The sequence below is a fragment of the Calypte anna genome, chromosome 23 (assembly GCF_003957555.1).
Source record: "Calypte anna isolate BGI_N300 chromosome 23, bCalAnn1_v1.p, whole genome shotgun sequence".
Lineage (NCBI taxonomy): Eukaryota > Metazoa > Chordata > Aves > Apodiformes > Trochilidae > Calypte > Calypte anna.
This window is the reverse complement of record NC_044268.1, coordinates 1,768,814-1,783,735: the sequence shown is the minus strand read 5'-3', so window position 1 is coordinate 1,783,735 and position 14,922 is coordinate 1,768,814. Positions and strand designations below refer to the sequence as shown.

At 45.6% G+C, this 14,922-nt stretch overlaps 1 protein-coding gene across 2 annotated transcripts in view; it reads left to right on the top strand.

Moving 5' to 3' along the window:
- Nucleotides 1-13,390, top strand: part of MAN1C1 (mannosidase alpha class 1C member 1) — a 63,711-nt gene extending 50,321 nt beyond the window's left edge. The window contains exons 7-13 of one of the 2 annotated variants that reach the window (XM_030464448.1): nucleotides 817-940; nucleotides 3,213-3,306; nucleotides 7,018-7,133; nucleotides 7,287-7,506; nucleotides 9,431-9,603; nucleotides 10,459-10,574; nucleotides 11,188-13,390. In XM_030464448.1, coding sequence (XP_030320308.1) covers nucleotides 817-940; nucleotides 3,213-3,306; nucleotides 7,018-7,133; nucleotides 7,287-7,506; nucleotides 9,431-9,603; nucleotides 10,459-10,574; nucleotides 11,188-11,305 — 961 coding nt within the window. In that variant the 3' untranslated portion in view covers nucleotides 11,306-13,390. The remainder of the gene's footprint in view (nucleotides 1-816; nucleotides 941-3,212; nucleotides 3,307-7,017; nucleotides 7,134-7,286; nucleotides 7,507-9,430; nucleotides 9,604-10,458; nucleotides 10,575-11,187) is intronic. The other variant, XM_030464449.1, reaches the window with a different exon arrangement.
- The last annotated feature ends 1,532 nt before the right edge of the window (nucleotides 13,391-14,922 follow it).

Sequence of the window (14,922 nt, the reverse complement as noted above, 5' to 3'; positions counted from 1 at the left end):
GCCCTCCCTCAAGAATCAACTCCTTGCTTTGCCTCTGTGCCAATTTATCTCTTTGCATGGATTGGACAGAATGAGGAGAAACAAAGAGAAACTGGGATTCCCAGTACCTCAAACATAGGAGTAGAGGCACTTTGTATAACTGGCTTCTTGAGGCAGTGGTTTCCACCTTCTGTAGTTTTATCCTGACCCTCCTGTTCTTGCAAGGCACGTGAGATGAGCACCAATGGGGTGTTTCCAGAGTCAGATCTGTTCTGTGCAAATGTTAAGATAATAAGATGCAAATTTTTTGCATTGCAGTCAGGTTTGCAGTGACATCTTTCCCCTCGTGCTGTGTTGCTGTGTCCCCTTGCAGGCAAGCATCCACAGGGAATGTCTGTGTCATGGACACAAAAAGAATGTGAGATCTTGTTGGAACAAGGTACTTAGGGACAGTCTGGGTTGTCCGTAAAATAACAGCTTTGTGGAATATTTGAGAGTTCACCCCAGGCTACTTCCAGACATGTTTTACTCCAAAGTATCTTGTGTAGGACAGGTTGTCAGTGCTGTTCCAAAGTTTTCTTTAAACTGATCTGTTTGGGAGGGATTAATCTGCCACAAAACCAGGCATCTTCCCAGTACATTCAGTCTGTGTTTGCCCTGTCCTGAGCTATCTGTAAAACTCCTAAAAATCTGTGGATGTCCTTTGGATGGCCCCTCTTGAGACCTGGTGTGCACAGCATGTGTGCAGCAAAGGCAGGGGCTGTACTGGGGCAGGGGGGGACTTCAGGCTGTGTCTGTGTTTTTCTGGCAATGAATTCTGGAATTGTCTCCTTGCAGTGGCATGAGTTGGAGCTGGGGTTGGGCATCTGCTGGAAGCAGCATCTTAGCAGAATTTGGTACCTTGCACTTGGAATTCCTGCACCTCTCGGAGCTCTCTGGCAACCCAGTGTTTGCAGAAAAGGCAAGTACATCCCAACTGGGTCTTTAATGAATTGGTCTCTTTGTACTGCTGGGCTCAGTGCTGGAGCAGGGACAGTGTGGGCTGCCTGCAGCAGGTGACAGGGCAGCAAAGTGTTCCCTCTCCTCAGTACAACTCACCAGGGGAGAAACCTCCACCTGCCTCTCCATCACCTCCAGCCACAGGGGGAGATGGAGACATTTTTCAGGGGTGTAAAGTTGTAGCAAGAACTTCCTCAGATAAAAACACAGCCAAAGGTAAAACATCTGTTGGATTCAGACTGCAAAGTTAATTGTTAATTCTGATACCCTAATAGTAGTGCCTTGTACTTGCAGACCTTTTTACTCTAAACAAGCAATGTTATGCTCCAGCCAGCAAGATTTCTGCTGAGGTTTCTTGTGTAGGAAAGGCCTGACAGTTGACATATTGGATTCCTTTTGTGTAACTTGTAACTGAAAATCTATTCATATTATAAATTACCTTGAGCTTTTCTTTTTTTTTTTTTTTCCTACAAGTGATCTTGTAGTGCATGTGAGAGCAACTTAATAAATATGCTGTTGGATACCAGCAAGTCATTAGCTTTCTCTGCATGTCCCTGAGGAACCAGCTTTAAGGGAGACAAATTATTCCAGTTAGAATCCAAACTGCCCTCATGAGCCCAAAGGAAATGGGGCCTGTCCAGAGTCCCACAGTGGGGTGAAAACAGACAGTGGTTCCAGGATTGCCAATAAAAAAACCTCAAAATGGTACTTTGCCAGGGTATTTATTTCCAGTGCAGGTCTCTTATTTGTGAAATAAAAGAAGAGAATCTGCAGCAGAGACAGGAAGAAAGAGAAGGTAGAACCTAGGAGAGAAATTAGAGAATGGGATGGAGTGTGTGGAAAGCAGTAAGGGTGAGGTGAGTAGGAGAGAAGAAAAGAGGCTGAAGGAAAAGTAAAAACCCAGGAGGCTCTGTAGGGAGGATAAAGGAAAGGCTGGTGGTTTGAAATAAAGGAGTCAAGCTGAAGATTCCTGAGCACAGTGGTAATGTCACATTGCTCAGAGGAAGGGGGTAGCTGAGAAAAGATCAGTAATGGGGAAGGTGATATGGAAAGAAAATATCTGTGTAGGAAATGAAGTGTGTGTGGGGGAGAGAGGAGCACTGAAAACACAAGGGCAAGAAGATGCACTATTAAAAACTAGAATTGTATCCAGATTGCAGAGTCAAACTGTGGCATTTTGAGCAAGGGCCAGGCCTCTGTCCCCAGCCTAATGTTTTCCTCTTTGCCTTCTAAACCCACAGAGGGATAAGGGCAGAACCTTTCTAATGGACTCTGCTGAGCTGAGCGTGCTTGCTGTGTGCCACAGAAAATGGATCACATCCATCCTAACACCCTCTGAGAGAAAAAAATGTAGGATGATGTGGGCTCAAACAGCTCATCCTGTGGGAAATTACTTCAGAGGAACAGATCAACTCATTAACTTGCAGCTTGGGACTTGTGTGATTTTAGCAAGAATAAAGTCCATCTGTGTCTTTTATTCAAACATGTCATTAATATGCCTTGCTACTAAACTTCAGTAAATATTATGCAGCCTGACGAGTTGGAAGCACTGACTTAAGTCTGTAGCCAGCTTGTGGCGTACAAATTGTCTAATTTTATAAAAGGTTTAGAGTGTATTAGCTGCTCTGTAGGTTATAATAGAATATTTATGTTGCATACCATTTAACTTTGTCCCTTATGGGAGAGGCCGATTGGGTTTAATGGGGGTGAAACCAAGGGAGGGTTTAGAGAATAAGCACTGCTGCTCTGGCACATTAGAGGAGCTGCCTGTTGTTGAAATTAAGGGCCCCAATTCATCATGTTAAGTGACCACATAGTGAATTTAAGTACTGTGTGAGTCACTCATCCCTGCCACTCCTTTCCCTTTGGATCATGGAAAAAATCACTCTCTGCATCTCCGACATTTCCATCCAGATCCCAAGTCCTCGGGGTTGCTTCTGGATCACTGGTAGCAAGCTGCTTCCACTACTTGCTACACTGGTTTTTTTAGAATCTTTTCTAAAATCCCAGTGAGCTGGAGAAAGGTTGTGCTGAGGAACCCAGCAGCCAAGTTTTTCCTTGGCAGCCCTCTCAGAAGAGAGCTGTGTCACCGGGTTCTGTGTGCAGGGAGCCTGCTGGGCTTGGTCAGGCAGGGATCAGCACTGAGGAATTCGAGTTCTCAGTGAGAGGACAAAACCATCAGGGTTTTTTTTCAGCAGAGAAGTAACACAGTCCTTGTATTTCATCTCTCCTAGGTGATGAACATCCGCAGAGTCCTCAACAGAGTGGAGAAGCCACAGGGCCTTTATCCCAACTTTCTCAGCCCGGTGACGGGGAACTGGGTGCAGCGTAGGTATCACTCTGCTTTCAGAGCCCTGCCTGGGAGCATTTCAGTCTTTACATTATTCTTTAGGAAGCAATAGCAACTGTCAGAGCAGCAAGCCAAGGAAATGTCTTGTCAGGCAGCCTGTTATACATGTGATTAGGTAATGCAACCAGATTTGTAAGATGCAATATAGTAATTGTACACTTACTCCATCAGCCTTGTTTCCAGCTGAGTGTATCACCTCCAGAGAGAATGAGGACCTCTCTTGTGCAGGGGAGGATAATGGTACATGGTTCACCACACAGATATTAGAAATCAGCACACCTCTGTAAGACCTCATCCTGCAGTCATCACATAGCCCACAGACCTCCTCGGGAATTGCGTGTGAAGGCTGTGGCAGAAACACTCTGAGGTTTCCTTCCCCAGTGTGCTGCAGCAAGTGAGGGACCACCTGGAGAGGGTTTACAGAGTCTTGAGTCCCCTCAGGATGTGGGGTGACTTTTCTTGTGTGTGTTCATGTCACTGTGATACCTCCATGTACCCATCACCATGGCAGTTTTGGGTAAGAAGGGCGTGACAACCACGCACACTTTTGGTTGTTTTTCTCTCGGGCTGAGGGAGAAGTGGTGCCCTCCCTCTTCCCAGAATCAACTCCTTGCTTTGCCTCGGTGCCAATTCATCTCTTTGCATGGATTGGACAGAATGAGGAGAAACAAACTGAAACTGGAAATCCTTTTTTTCTTTTTTCTCACTGAGAACCCAGTGCCGAAGACGTGGGCATGAAATTGATATTGCTGTGATGTGAAAGAGGAGCAATAACCAGGGAAGAGCCTGAAAAGAGCAAGGAAATATTAGAAGCTGTGTACCCAGGGAAAGATTATTTACTTTCCTGCTTTATGTCCACAGCCCTTTTCTCTTACAGAGAAGAGACTGTACCCTTCTTTTTGTGCCACCCAAGGGCAGCAGGTTGCCTTCTGGTAAGAGCATGAGAGGCTCCTTCTGCTGCTGTGCTCCAGATCTCTGACCTCAACTTGCTGCTTTGCTAAGGATCTGCTTGTTTTGGCAAGGGAGGGTTGCTGGATTTCATCTTTTCCTGTCCAAGGAAAGTGTCTCCTTTTGCAGAAGCTGTTTTTACCTTGTCACTGAATTACATTTATGATGTTCAAGCAGTTTTCTTTGAGTCACTGCATTACTCTGTCTTATTGCACTGTTTGCTCTGTTTTCTCCAAACCTTTCTAACTACTTTATTAATATCTCTGTCTGATTGGCAGTTGTGTGGCTGCCACCATCTGAGACAGTGAGAGAGCAGTACCTGTGAGCAGTCCCTGACCTCCTGGCCTTTCACTGCCACCTCATCACTTCTAGTTGACAGGGCTTGGCTTGAAAGGTGTCCCAGCAAAGCATCTTGGATGGCTGCAGTTTCCCATTAAACCAGAGCTGTCCTTTGGTGCCATGAGGGAAGAAAACAGGTTTCTCCATTTGTCCCATTAATTGATCTTCAAAGTTATCCAATCTCTTTGTAAGCAGTTCAGCTTCCCCTCCACATTTGTCTCTTGCAGAGTTCTTGCAATATGTTCCACTTGAAAAGTTAATCTTCCATCCCTTACCTCACCCCTGAGATGCCATTTTCTTTAGGTTATTCCCAGCTGGCAGCAACACTGCACATTTTGCCAGACACAAGCATTAATTCTGCCTATTCATTGGTGCTGAGAGGAGAAGTGCCTGTCTCTTGCCATAACTGATTGTTACAGAATCTTTGGGAAGCTGAAGAGCTGTGCTCTTAATTCAGATGGTTGAAATACCCAGCTTGATACTCAAAATTCATCTTTTCTGCCACTAATTTAATTCTATTTGTGTCTGCAGATTTTACTTCATTGTCCTGACCTGCTCCCACTCTTTGCTGACGTACAGAGGGGCCTGGTGCTGGTTCTTGGAGCTCATTAAAAGTAGCCCCTGATTACTTGTTCTGGGCTAGGCTGATTTCTGCAGAAGGACTGGAGATGACCTCTCCTGGAGACTCTCACATCACAGGGGCAACTCATGGCACAGACTCTTTGTGCCAGTTGCTCATAATGTGACCTTGTGGTCCCAATCTGTATTCCAGGAGAGGGAAAAGGCTGCTCAGCCTCTTCTGCATCTCCAGTACTGCTGGGGAGAAATAGATTAGGACCAAAGTCTGGAGGCAGCTGCAGCCTGCCACTGAGATGTTCCCTGTAGGTGCCAGGCTCTCATTTCTGCTCTTGTCATTAAAGCTCTTTGCTGGAAGCTGTTTTTCTTGGAATTGCTGTGATTTTCTTAAAAGGTGTATCTTTGACCTGGCTGAATGAGCAGATCTTCCAAATGAAGAGGCAGTGATGTACCTCTTCTGAGTGCAGTTGTTACTTTCAGAAAATTAAAGCACAGTCCCCTGCTGAAATAAGAGATTTGTTTATGCAAAGTGCCTAGGAGGCAAATGCTGGCAAAGCTGATGCCATATGGAAAGCAATTATCAACCAGGGCTCCTGCTTTGGTGATTTTATGAATGACACACTTAGGATCACAGAGCTTCTCTTTAGAACAGGCTGTGCAGCCAGTGTTTGCAAATAGTCTCTCCTCTTTTTTTTTTTTTTTTTTTTTCCTGAACTCATGTGTCTAATCTCAGTGTTGTGCTATGGATTATTCCGTGGATCATTGGACACACTATATCAGGGGATGTTTGCTCTTCAGGTCAGGAAAATGCATGGCTGTTGATCTCTTGTGTTGGTAGGATTTAGCATTTAGAATAAGCCTCAGGACTTTATATATGTGCAGTGAAAGTAGAAATAAAACTGTGAGCAGCTACCTCTGTCACCCTGCTGCATCTGCTTACGTTTAAAATGGGGACATGTGCAGGCCCAGAGGTGGACACTGTTAATTAACAGGGATGGTTCAGTCCACAGTGAGTAATTTGTCTTGCTCTTCTAGAGAGGGATTACTTGGCTGCTTGTAAAAGTGAATGCTGCTTTTCCCCCTGTGGTGTAGTTTAAAGATATAAATCCATCCAGCAGTTCCCCCCAGGCAGAAACCTGCAGCTGTCATGCCCATTTGGCACTGCAGTTCTTTAGCAGTAAGGTCAGAGCATCATGTACTCTAAACAGATAGCCTTGAAAATCCCATTTTTGCAAAATAATAATAAAAAAAAATTCAGTGCACACCCTTGTACCTCACTTTATCATTTTAGTACTCCCACAACCCCAGCCCTCCCCAGGGCATGGAGTCCCACTGTGAGCCAGGAATACAAATGGCACAATTGGGAAGGTCCTTGTGGCAGCCCCTTGCTGGCAGCTCTGTGGGATCCAACATGTGTTCTCCTTTTCCTCAGGCAGGGAGGCAGCACCCAGTGGCTTCATACAGGTGGAGATCTATCAGTCCCTGCCATTTTGCTTTGGGTTTGTGAGGCTGGGATTTATGATGATTGCTTCATAAACAGGAAGCATCTTCAAGTTGCAGCATAAATAACTTGCAAACTAAAACCCCTGAATAGTTTTGGTAAGGGATACTAATGCTTTGGAAAATGACAGAACATTTTTCTTCTGATTGCACTTTCCACCTTTCTTCCTTTTTGAAAAAGAAATGTTGCAAGTTCTCCCCAGGAAACTAGAAAGAGGAAGGAGAGAACAAGGGCAATAAATAGGACATGGTTGTTTGCTCTTTGTAAAGCAACTGCTCATTGTATATCATGAACCTGAAATTCTTTTCTGGCTTTCCCACTGCAGACCACGTCTCCATTGGGGGGCTTGGGGACAGCTTTTATGAATATCTCATCAAATCTTGGCTGATGTCAGACAAGAAAGACTCTGAAGCTAAAAAGATGTATGATGATGCACTAGAGGTAAGGAGCATGTTGCTGCTCTGTATGTTTTGTTGGGTACATTGTTCATTGGAATGTTTTAGGTAAAAATGCTTTAGATCTTTGGGTTTCCTTGGTATGCACTCCTCACCTTGTCCACCAAGTGTCCTGAAATCCTGATTTTCATCCCTTTAGGCAATAGAAAAGCATTTGGTCAAAAAGTCTGCTGGAGGACTGACCTACATTGCTGAATGGAGGGGTGGCATCCCTGACCACAAGATGGGCCACTTGGCTTGCTTCTCTGGGGGCATGATAGCCCTTGGAGCTGAACATGCTGGAGAAGAGAGGAGGAAACATTACATGGATCTTGCTGCAGAAATAACAAACACGTGTCACGAGTCCTACGAACGCTCAGGTAAAGCTGGGGGCTGCCTGGGGAATGGGACTCAGCTTTGGTGTGGCAGAGGTTTGCATTTAGGGTATTTTGTGCTTCAGCAGCATCTGCATCCCTTTGTATGAGTTTCACTTCTCTTTTCTGGGATATCTGGGAAGAGAAAGCAGAGTTTGCCAGGGCAAACAGCTGAGGCAGAGGGACAGGCAGATGGGAGCTCCTGTGGCAAAGCTGGGGAATGAACCCAGGGCTGAATCCTTGTCCTGTCTCCCAGGCAGAGCTACTCAACAAGGCTTGAGTCTGTCCTTTCACATCCCTTTGCAGACAAGAAGGGGAGATTAACAGAAATGTATTGCAGGATATCCCACTATATGGAGCTGAGCAGTTGAGAAGCCCAACAGGGAATTTTTTGAGACCTGCAGCTGCTGGTAGGAACAAAAAAAAAAGAAGTTCCTCAGCCTCTCCTGGCTTTCCAAGGCTATTTCCCAAGCCCAGTAAAATCTGTTTCACCTCCCACTGTGCTGGTCAGCCAATGCTTTGGGAAAGCTGGTGGTGAGTGAGAAACTGGCTTTGTTCTCTGCCTGCAGGGCTTTCAGTGAGATGAGCTTGCTCTGGACACTGCTCCTTTCTTTGTAGGTATCTCTGTAGCTCTTCTGAGAATGCAGACAGCAAAGCAGCAATCTGCTTTCCAGGACCTTGTCAAGCACAGGTCTGTCTGCACTAACTGTGCCCAAAGATTGTTTGACACCTTCACCACATCACCAGCCCATATTGGCAGCCAGCCTTCAGCATGTTTGTCCAATAAACTTCACACTAACCTGAAATGATGTTTGCAAATAACTCTTTTATTTCCCTCCCAGCACTTACAGAATTAAAACAAGCCACCCGAACTAATAACCCTCTGGTTGTGAGTGCCTGGAGCCAATTTTCACCTTCAGCAATATCCATCAGCATAGAAAAGACAGTCACAAGCCTGCCCACTCTGGTTACAGTGCTGTCATTTCAGCAAGCTCGGGGTTTTTTGCAGAAACTCTCTGTGCTTGTCAGCAAATAGTCCAGCTAGAAACTCTGTTAGATCCCCACACAGACAGGAGGGCCCAGGAAAGGTGTGCAAAATATTTAGAGAAATAAAATGACTCTTAGAAACACAGACTTGTGGTAGATACATGGATGCAGCAAGAGAAACTTCATGGCATGATCATAAGCAACCTCTGTGCTCAGTTTTTCTGTGTTTTGAATACAAATAAAGTTGGTCCTGTATGGGACACTCAAAAAGGCCAAGGTACTCTTAATGTTTTATTTATAAAATACCAGTGAAATAGATGAAGTGGATGACAAGGAAAGGCAGAAGTGATTGCAGGCAAAGTGTCTGAGTCTGGTGGGCTGATAATTGTGAAACAAGCCCCCTGCCTGGGAGCAGTGAGTGCATCCATATCTGTGATGGCAGGGTCAGCCACGTGGCTAGATTTGCCTTTGAATTTATTTTCTCTTTGAGAAACAGGATCTGCCTCTCTGTTCTTTCTCATCTGTTCTGGCTTCTGAGTTTGTATTCAATGACCAACTCTGTTCTCAGGGCCAGTGCAATTCCCAGGAGCAAACAGCAGCCCAGCAAAAGCTCTGGGCATGGGGGAGATTTTTCCTGCCCTTCTCCACCCTCAGATCTCATCCAAGTCTGTGTTTTGTCAGTTGTATCAGTCCTCAGAACCACTTTATCTTCATACCAGAGATTGAACAACACCCAGAGTGGCACTGGGCACAGCTCATGCACTCTGGACTTGTCCCTACTTTGACATCAGCTGTGTGTGACTGGGTTACACAGATGCTCAACCAACCTCCCACAAGCCTGACTTAAATAGTGATGCTCTGAGTAACATAAAACCACCCAGGTACTCTGTTTCCTTGTTTCCTCCTCAAACTGATGGTTTCCTCTGTGTGATTTTTGGCATAGATACCAAACTTGGCCCTGAAGCCTTTCGCTTTGATGCTGGAACTGAAGCCATGGCAACCAGACTCAGCGAGCGCTACTATATCCTCCGTCCTGAGGTGGTGGAAAGTTACATGTACATGTGGAGGCTGACACACGACCCCAAGTACAGGCAGTGGGGCTGGGAGGTTGTGAAGGTATGGCTGGAAAATCTGCAGTAATAACTCTTCCAGGCTGCTGCTGGATTGGCACAGAAATCTTTCCTTCGGGCAGGGGAAAAGGGCAGAAATTATTTAAATTGTTATAAGCACTAAGGCAAAGCAGCAGTGGGGCAGAAATATCCAGAATAGCTCAATTAAGTATTATTATCATTAGTATTTATTCTAAGTGTATCTAAGTCATAATGGTTTAGATCACTGTGAATGTTTTCTTCTCCCTTTTGGGCTATGCTAAAATCAATCAGTCAAAATACTGGAGGTTTATGGAGAGGAGTGCTGCAGACAGCAAAACCTGTTAATGGAAGAGCCCTCTCCAAAAAGAACTTAAGCTTCTATTTGAAATATCTGGACTGCTCAGAACCACTGATTTGTAGGTGACCAGGGAAAATCAGCAAACCTGCCTTTGCTCTTCACTTTTCCTTCTTTCCACAAGCACCTCTCAGGCAGAAAGTTCCTCACCTCTCTCCAGCTCCTGCTCTAGCCTGTTGGTGCTGCCTCACATCCTGCATTTCCCTGGGAGAAATGGCATTTGTCTGCTGCTCTGGAAGAGGCTTTGCAAGCAGCTGGAGCTGCCACTTGAGATCTGTTTTTGCTGTGTGTGTAATGTCAGGGTCAATCCATCAACCAACTTGGGCTGTTTGTGTTTCTCTTGCTATCTTACTAGAATTAGCTTTGTTCTCAGTCTGGAGTAATCACCTTGCCCTTCAGTGAGAGACAGAGGCTACAATAAACCTGGAATTTGATTTGTTAAGCTGACTTGTAATGCACCTGATGATGATTAATGAGTTACTCCATGCCACTTTGTGTTACTGAGATTTCTTTTCCTTTCTCCAGGCCCTGGAAAAACATTGTAGAGTAGAAGCTGGGTTTTCTGGCATCCGAGATGTTTACACCACAACCCCAACCCATGACAACATGCAACAGAGTTTTTTCCTTGCAGAGACTCTGAAGTAAGTCTGGTATGATAGAAGCCTTTCAGAGTAACATAATTCCTGCAGCATAAACACTTGTGTCTGCCTAATAATTCTCTAAGAATAAGGGGGAAGTCTTATCCTCTGTTGGGAAAACTGGGCAAGGCTGTGGGTGCTGCAAAGCTTGAGTAGCTGCCTCCTGTAGAACCCCTGCTGTCATTGGCACAGTCAAGATTTCTGTTTATGTGGTGGAGTTAAAGGATTCTTCCTGTGATTTAGAGCAGCTCTGAGTGGGAGGATGCTGAGCTCCTTGAGTTTAGCTCCAATGGTTTAAGAGGCAGCTCTCTCCTCTGCCAGGTTAATGTCCTGACCATGGCCTGAATTTGCTGCCCCTTAGTGCAGATCAGGCCATGAGCCTGTGTTTGTGGGGTGGCTGAGCATAGGTGTCCCCCCTGTTTTGCCAGGGGTGGTAGTTGTCAGCATAAGAGTGAAGGGGAAACCTGTCACCATAAAAATGGTGGCAGCTGAGGCCGAGGACAGCCCGTGTCACAGTCCTGCTGACAGTGCTTGCTTCTGCATGCTTGGAGGAGTTGCCTTTAATCTCCCTTTTTTGTCCATCTTCTTCCCCTCCACCTTTGCCTGATGGCTCCAGGTACCTCTATCTTCTGTTCTGTGAAGATGATGTGCTCTCCCTGGATGACTGGGTGTTCAACACAGAGGCTCACCCCCTGCCCATCAACCACACGAACTTTAAAGCAAATGTGCAGTAGTGGGGCCACAGCCCAGCACCCTGCTCTGCACCACCACCAGGTTCCTGTGTTTCCTTTCCATTAAAGGAATTTGTGTTGTTCCTAAAATGGTATTTTTGGGGCACTAGTCCAATTCCGGACAATGTTATATTGGGGAGATGAAACTATGACATGAAGCACCTTCTTTTCCTCTGTGAGGAGCTTTATTAGGCTGATAATGAGACGTTTATTCTGGGCCATACTGTACACAGTTCATAGACATTCCTTTATACAGAGAATTTATATGAAATCCACTGACTTTGCTTTATAGTGGCCAAAGGACTGGAAGTTTGCCATAAAATAGTCTTCACCTACACAAATCACCCTCCTTGAGTTTTTCTGGTTTGGTTTTGCCTTTTCTATCTTGGATTTATCACCTTTCTAATTCACAGTTTCCAATCCACTGTGCTTTCCAGGTGGTAGGGTTTCTAGGCTCTTTAGGAAGGGATAGGAGAACAAGGAATTGGGGTTGGGTTGTTCTTTGGGTGCAAGAGCAGCTGGAGTCTGTGGAGTTCTGCTGGGGGATGGATGAGGAGCTGCCTGAGAACTCGTGGGTTAGGATTGAAGAGAGGACAGGTAAAGGGGTTACCTGTCTGGGTGGGTGTCTGCTACAGGCCACAAGTAGATCAGACCCTCTACAAACATCTACAAGCAGCCTCAGGTTTCAGTTTGCAGGCCCTGCTCTTCATGGGGGACTTCAGCCACCCAAATACCTGCTAGAGGGACAACATAGCAGGAGTAAGGAACTCCTGAAAGTTCCTTGAGTGGATTGATGAGAACTCCCTCCTCCAAGTGACAGAGGGACCAGCAAAGAGGCTCTGCTGGACCTCATCCTCACCAACAAGCAGGAGCTCCTTGGGATGTGAACATCAAAGGCAGTTTTAGTTGCAGTGACCACGAGATGGTGGAGTTCAGGATCCTGAGGGCAGGAAGGAGACTGAAAAGCAAGCTCACAACCCTGGAATTCAGGTGAGCAGTCTTGGGCCTCTTCAAAGATTTCCTTGGAAAAGTCCCATGGGATAAGACCCTGGAGGAAAGAGAGGGTTGAGGCAACCAATTATTATTCAAGAATCATGTTCTCCAAAGGAGTTCCACTGCAATGTGCAGGAAGTCAGGCAAAAATACCATGAAGCCTGTGTGGATGAACTGAGAACATGAATGGTCTGGATGGTGGGGCACAGTGTGATGTCACAAAATTAGGGATGCTGTCTGATACACCAGAAGCTCATCCTGCCATCCAGAGGGACCTCAACAGGCTGGAGAAGTGAGCTGATAAGAACCTAATGAAGTTCCAACAAGCAGAAGTGCAAAATCCTGCACCTGGGAGGGAACAACCATGGGTGAGTGAGTGTGGCCACCTCTGTAGTGCTGTGTCCAGTTCCAGGACAAGAGAGAGGTGGAAATAATGGAGAGAGTCCAATGAAGGGTCACAAAGATCATTAAGGAGCTGCACTTTCCTCTGAGGAAAAGCTGAGAGCTGGGATAGTTCAGCCTGGAGAAGAAAAGGCTCAGAGGGGGATCTTATTAATGTGTTTAAATACCTGCAGGGAGGTTCAAAGAGGACAGAGCAGAGACCAGAGGCAGTGGGCACAAACTGAAACACAGAAGGGTCCCTCTGAACATGAGGAAACATTTTTTTTTTTTCTTTTCACTCTGGGGGTGGCCAAACATTGGCACAAGTTGCCCAGGAAGGTTGTGGAATCTCCATCCTTGAAAATATTGAAAAGCCATCTGGAAATGGCCCTGGGCAACTGGCTCTGGGTGGCCCTGCTTCGGGGGAGTTGAGCAGATAATCTCTGGATGTTCCTGCCAGTTCCAACCATTCTGTGATTCTGTGAGTGTGGTGTCAAAATTGTAACTAAATCAAAACCTGTCTGCAAAATTCTTGATCCTAATGTATTTTTGTATACTTTTTTCTGTGCTCTTAAAACACATTTACCACACATCACATCTCATTTAACTTTCTTTTATAGTTTTTGTGGTTTTCTACTTTTATTTGGAACTCACTTGTAGTAATTTCACTGCTGTAATAGTCAAATCTGTGAAACAGAATAAAAGTCTTGTAAAATAAAAAGCATGTTTGGGTTAATCCTTTTTAAAGCCAGCTGTCAAAGACCTGTTACATCATGTGTGGAATAAATAGGTGACAATACTGGTTGATTTCAAGGGTATTTCACAATAGATGTTGATTTCCAGTGTATGGACAGCAATTCCCATCTGCACCAGCTCCATTAAATGGCTTGATCACCATCTGATCTGGGTTAGCAGGAGTTGGGTGATTTTTCTGGCAAGAAAAATAAAATCTCCAGCCAAGTCTGTGAAGTAAGAGAAGAAAAAGAAAAATTGAAGCCAGATTCTCCCCAGCATCCACTGAAGCAGAAATTCGGGATCCTGTTGTCACCCTGGCAGTGGTGAGTACCTGACCAAGAGTCCTTGCAGGAAGGGCTGGATCTGGAATCCACATCCTTCCTCCCAGCAGCCTTTCCCACTGCAAAGCTGTGGCACTTGGTGCTGGGACATTTTGTTTATTCTTGTGACATTCAACAGTTGGTTCAGTCAGCAGCTTGGGGAGATAAAGTTGCTTGGAGCAAGTTGTGAGGACAAAAATGTTTCTAAATTCCTGCCTGTGTTATTCCCCAAGAGAAACTGGAGTCTCAGATGAGGACTTAGCATTATCCTGGGGATAAAGGTACTGATGGGTAGGCTTGGTCTAGGAGAACAGTTATTGGTAAATAAACATCTTGTGAGCGAGTTGTATTATCCAAGAGATTTGGGTGGCAGGAAGCTGCTTTAGCTCAGAGGGGTTTTTATCACGGATTAAGGGAATTCCATAAATAAAAATGTGCTCTTGGAGTAACACTCAACACTTTGCCTGGCAAAATGTAAAGTCCCCAAATAAATAGCATGGTTCTGGTTTCCTTTAGAAAATAGATCCTTGGTGTTATATTAAAACTCTTGTTTTCTCTTCCACACAAGTGAGCAGGAACAGTATTAGTCAAGGCAGGAGCACTTCCAGGGAGAGTTCCTGCAGCCCAGTGGATGCTTCACAGTCAGGCAGCTGGTGTGGTCGCCCAGGGTGCCTGAAGATGTAAAGTTTATTGCTAAGTTTGCTTGCCAAGACACTTGTGGAGCTCATGGCCATATCTGAAAAACTCCATTCCTGTCGACCACAGTTCTGCAAATATTCCTGCCTGTGCTCACAGATGCCCAAGCTAAATGCCTGAGGCAGGTGGATTAATCACAGGCATCAAGTGCAACATGCATGTGTTTAGCAGCAGTCAAGATTTGTTCCAAGGATCAGCATTTGCTCCAAACTCTGGACCTGATCCATGGCTGGGGTTCCTCTGTCCTACAGCAATACAGGGAACAGAAGTCTTTGCCCCGTGGTGTCTTGAAATTCTGCTGGTTTTTGGTCCCTCAGGTGCTGGCTGGATGCTCTTGCTGGAGCAGAGCCCTCAGCCCTGGGTGTGGAAGGAGGCTCTGGGCTTTCACCCCTCCTGCCTTGCACCCCCCTTCTCTACCTCCTGCTAATGGGGATCCCTTTGTTCTGAGACTTGGAGGAGATGGATAAATCTGTGAGTGTCTTGAACCAGAGGTTT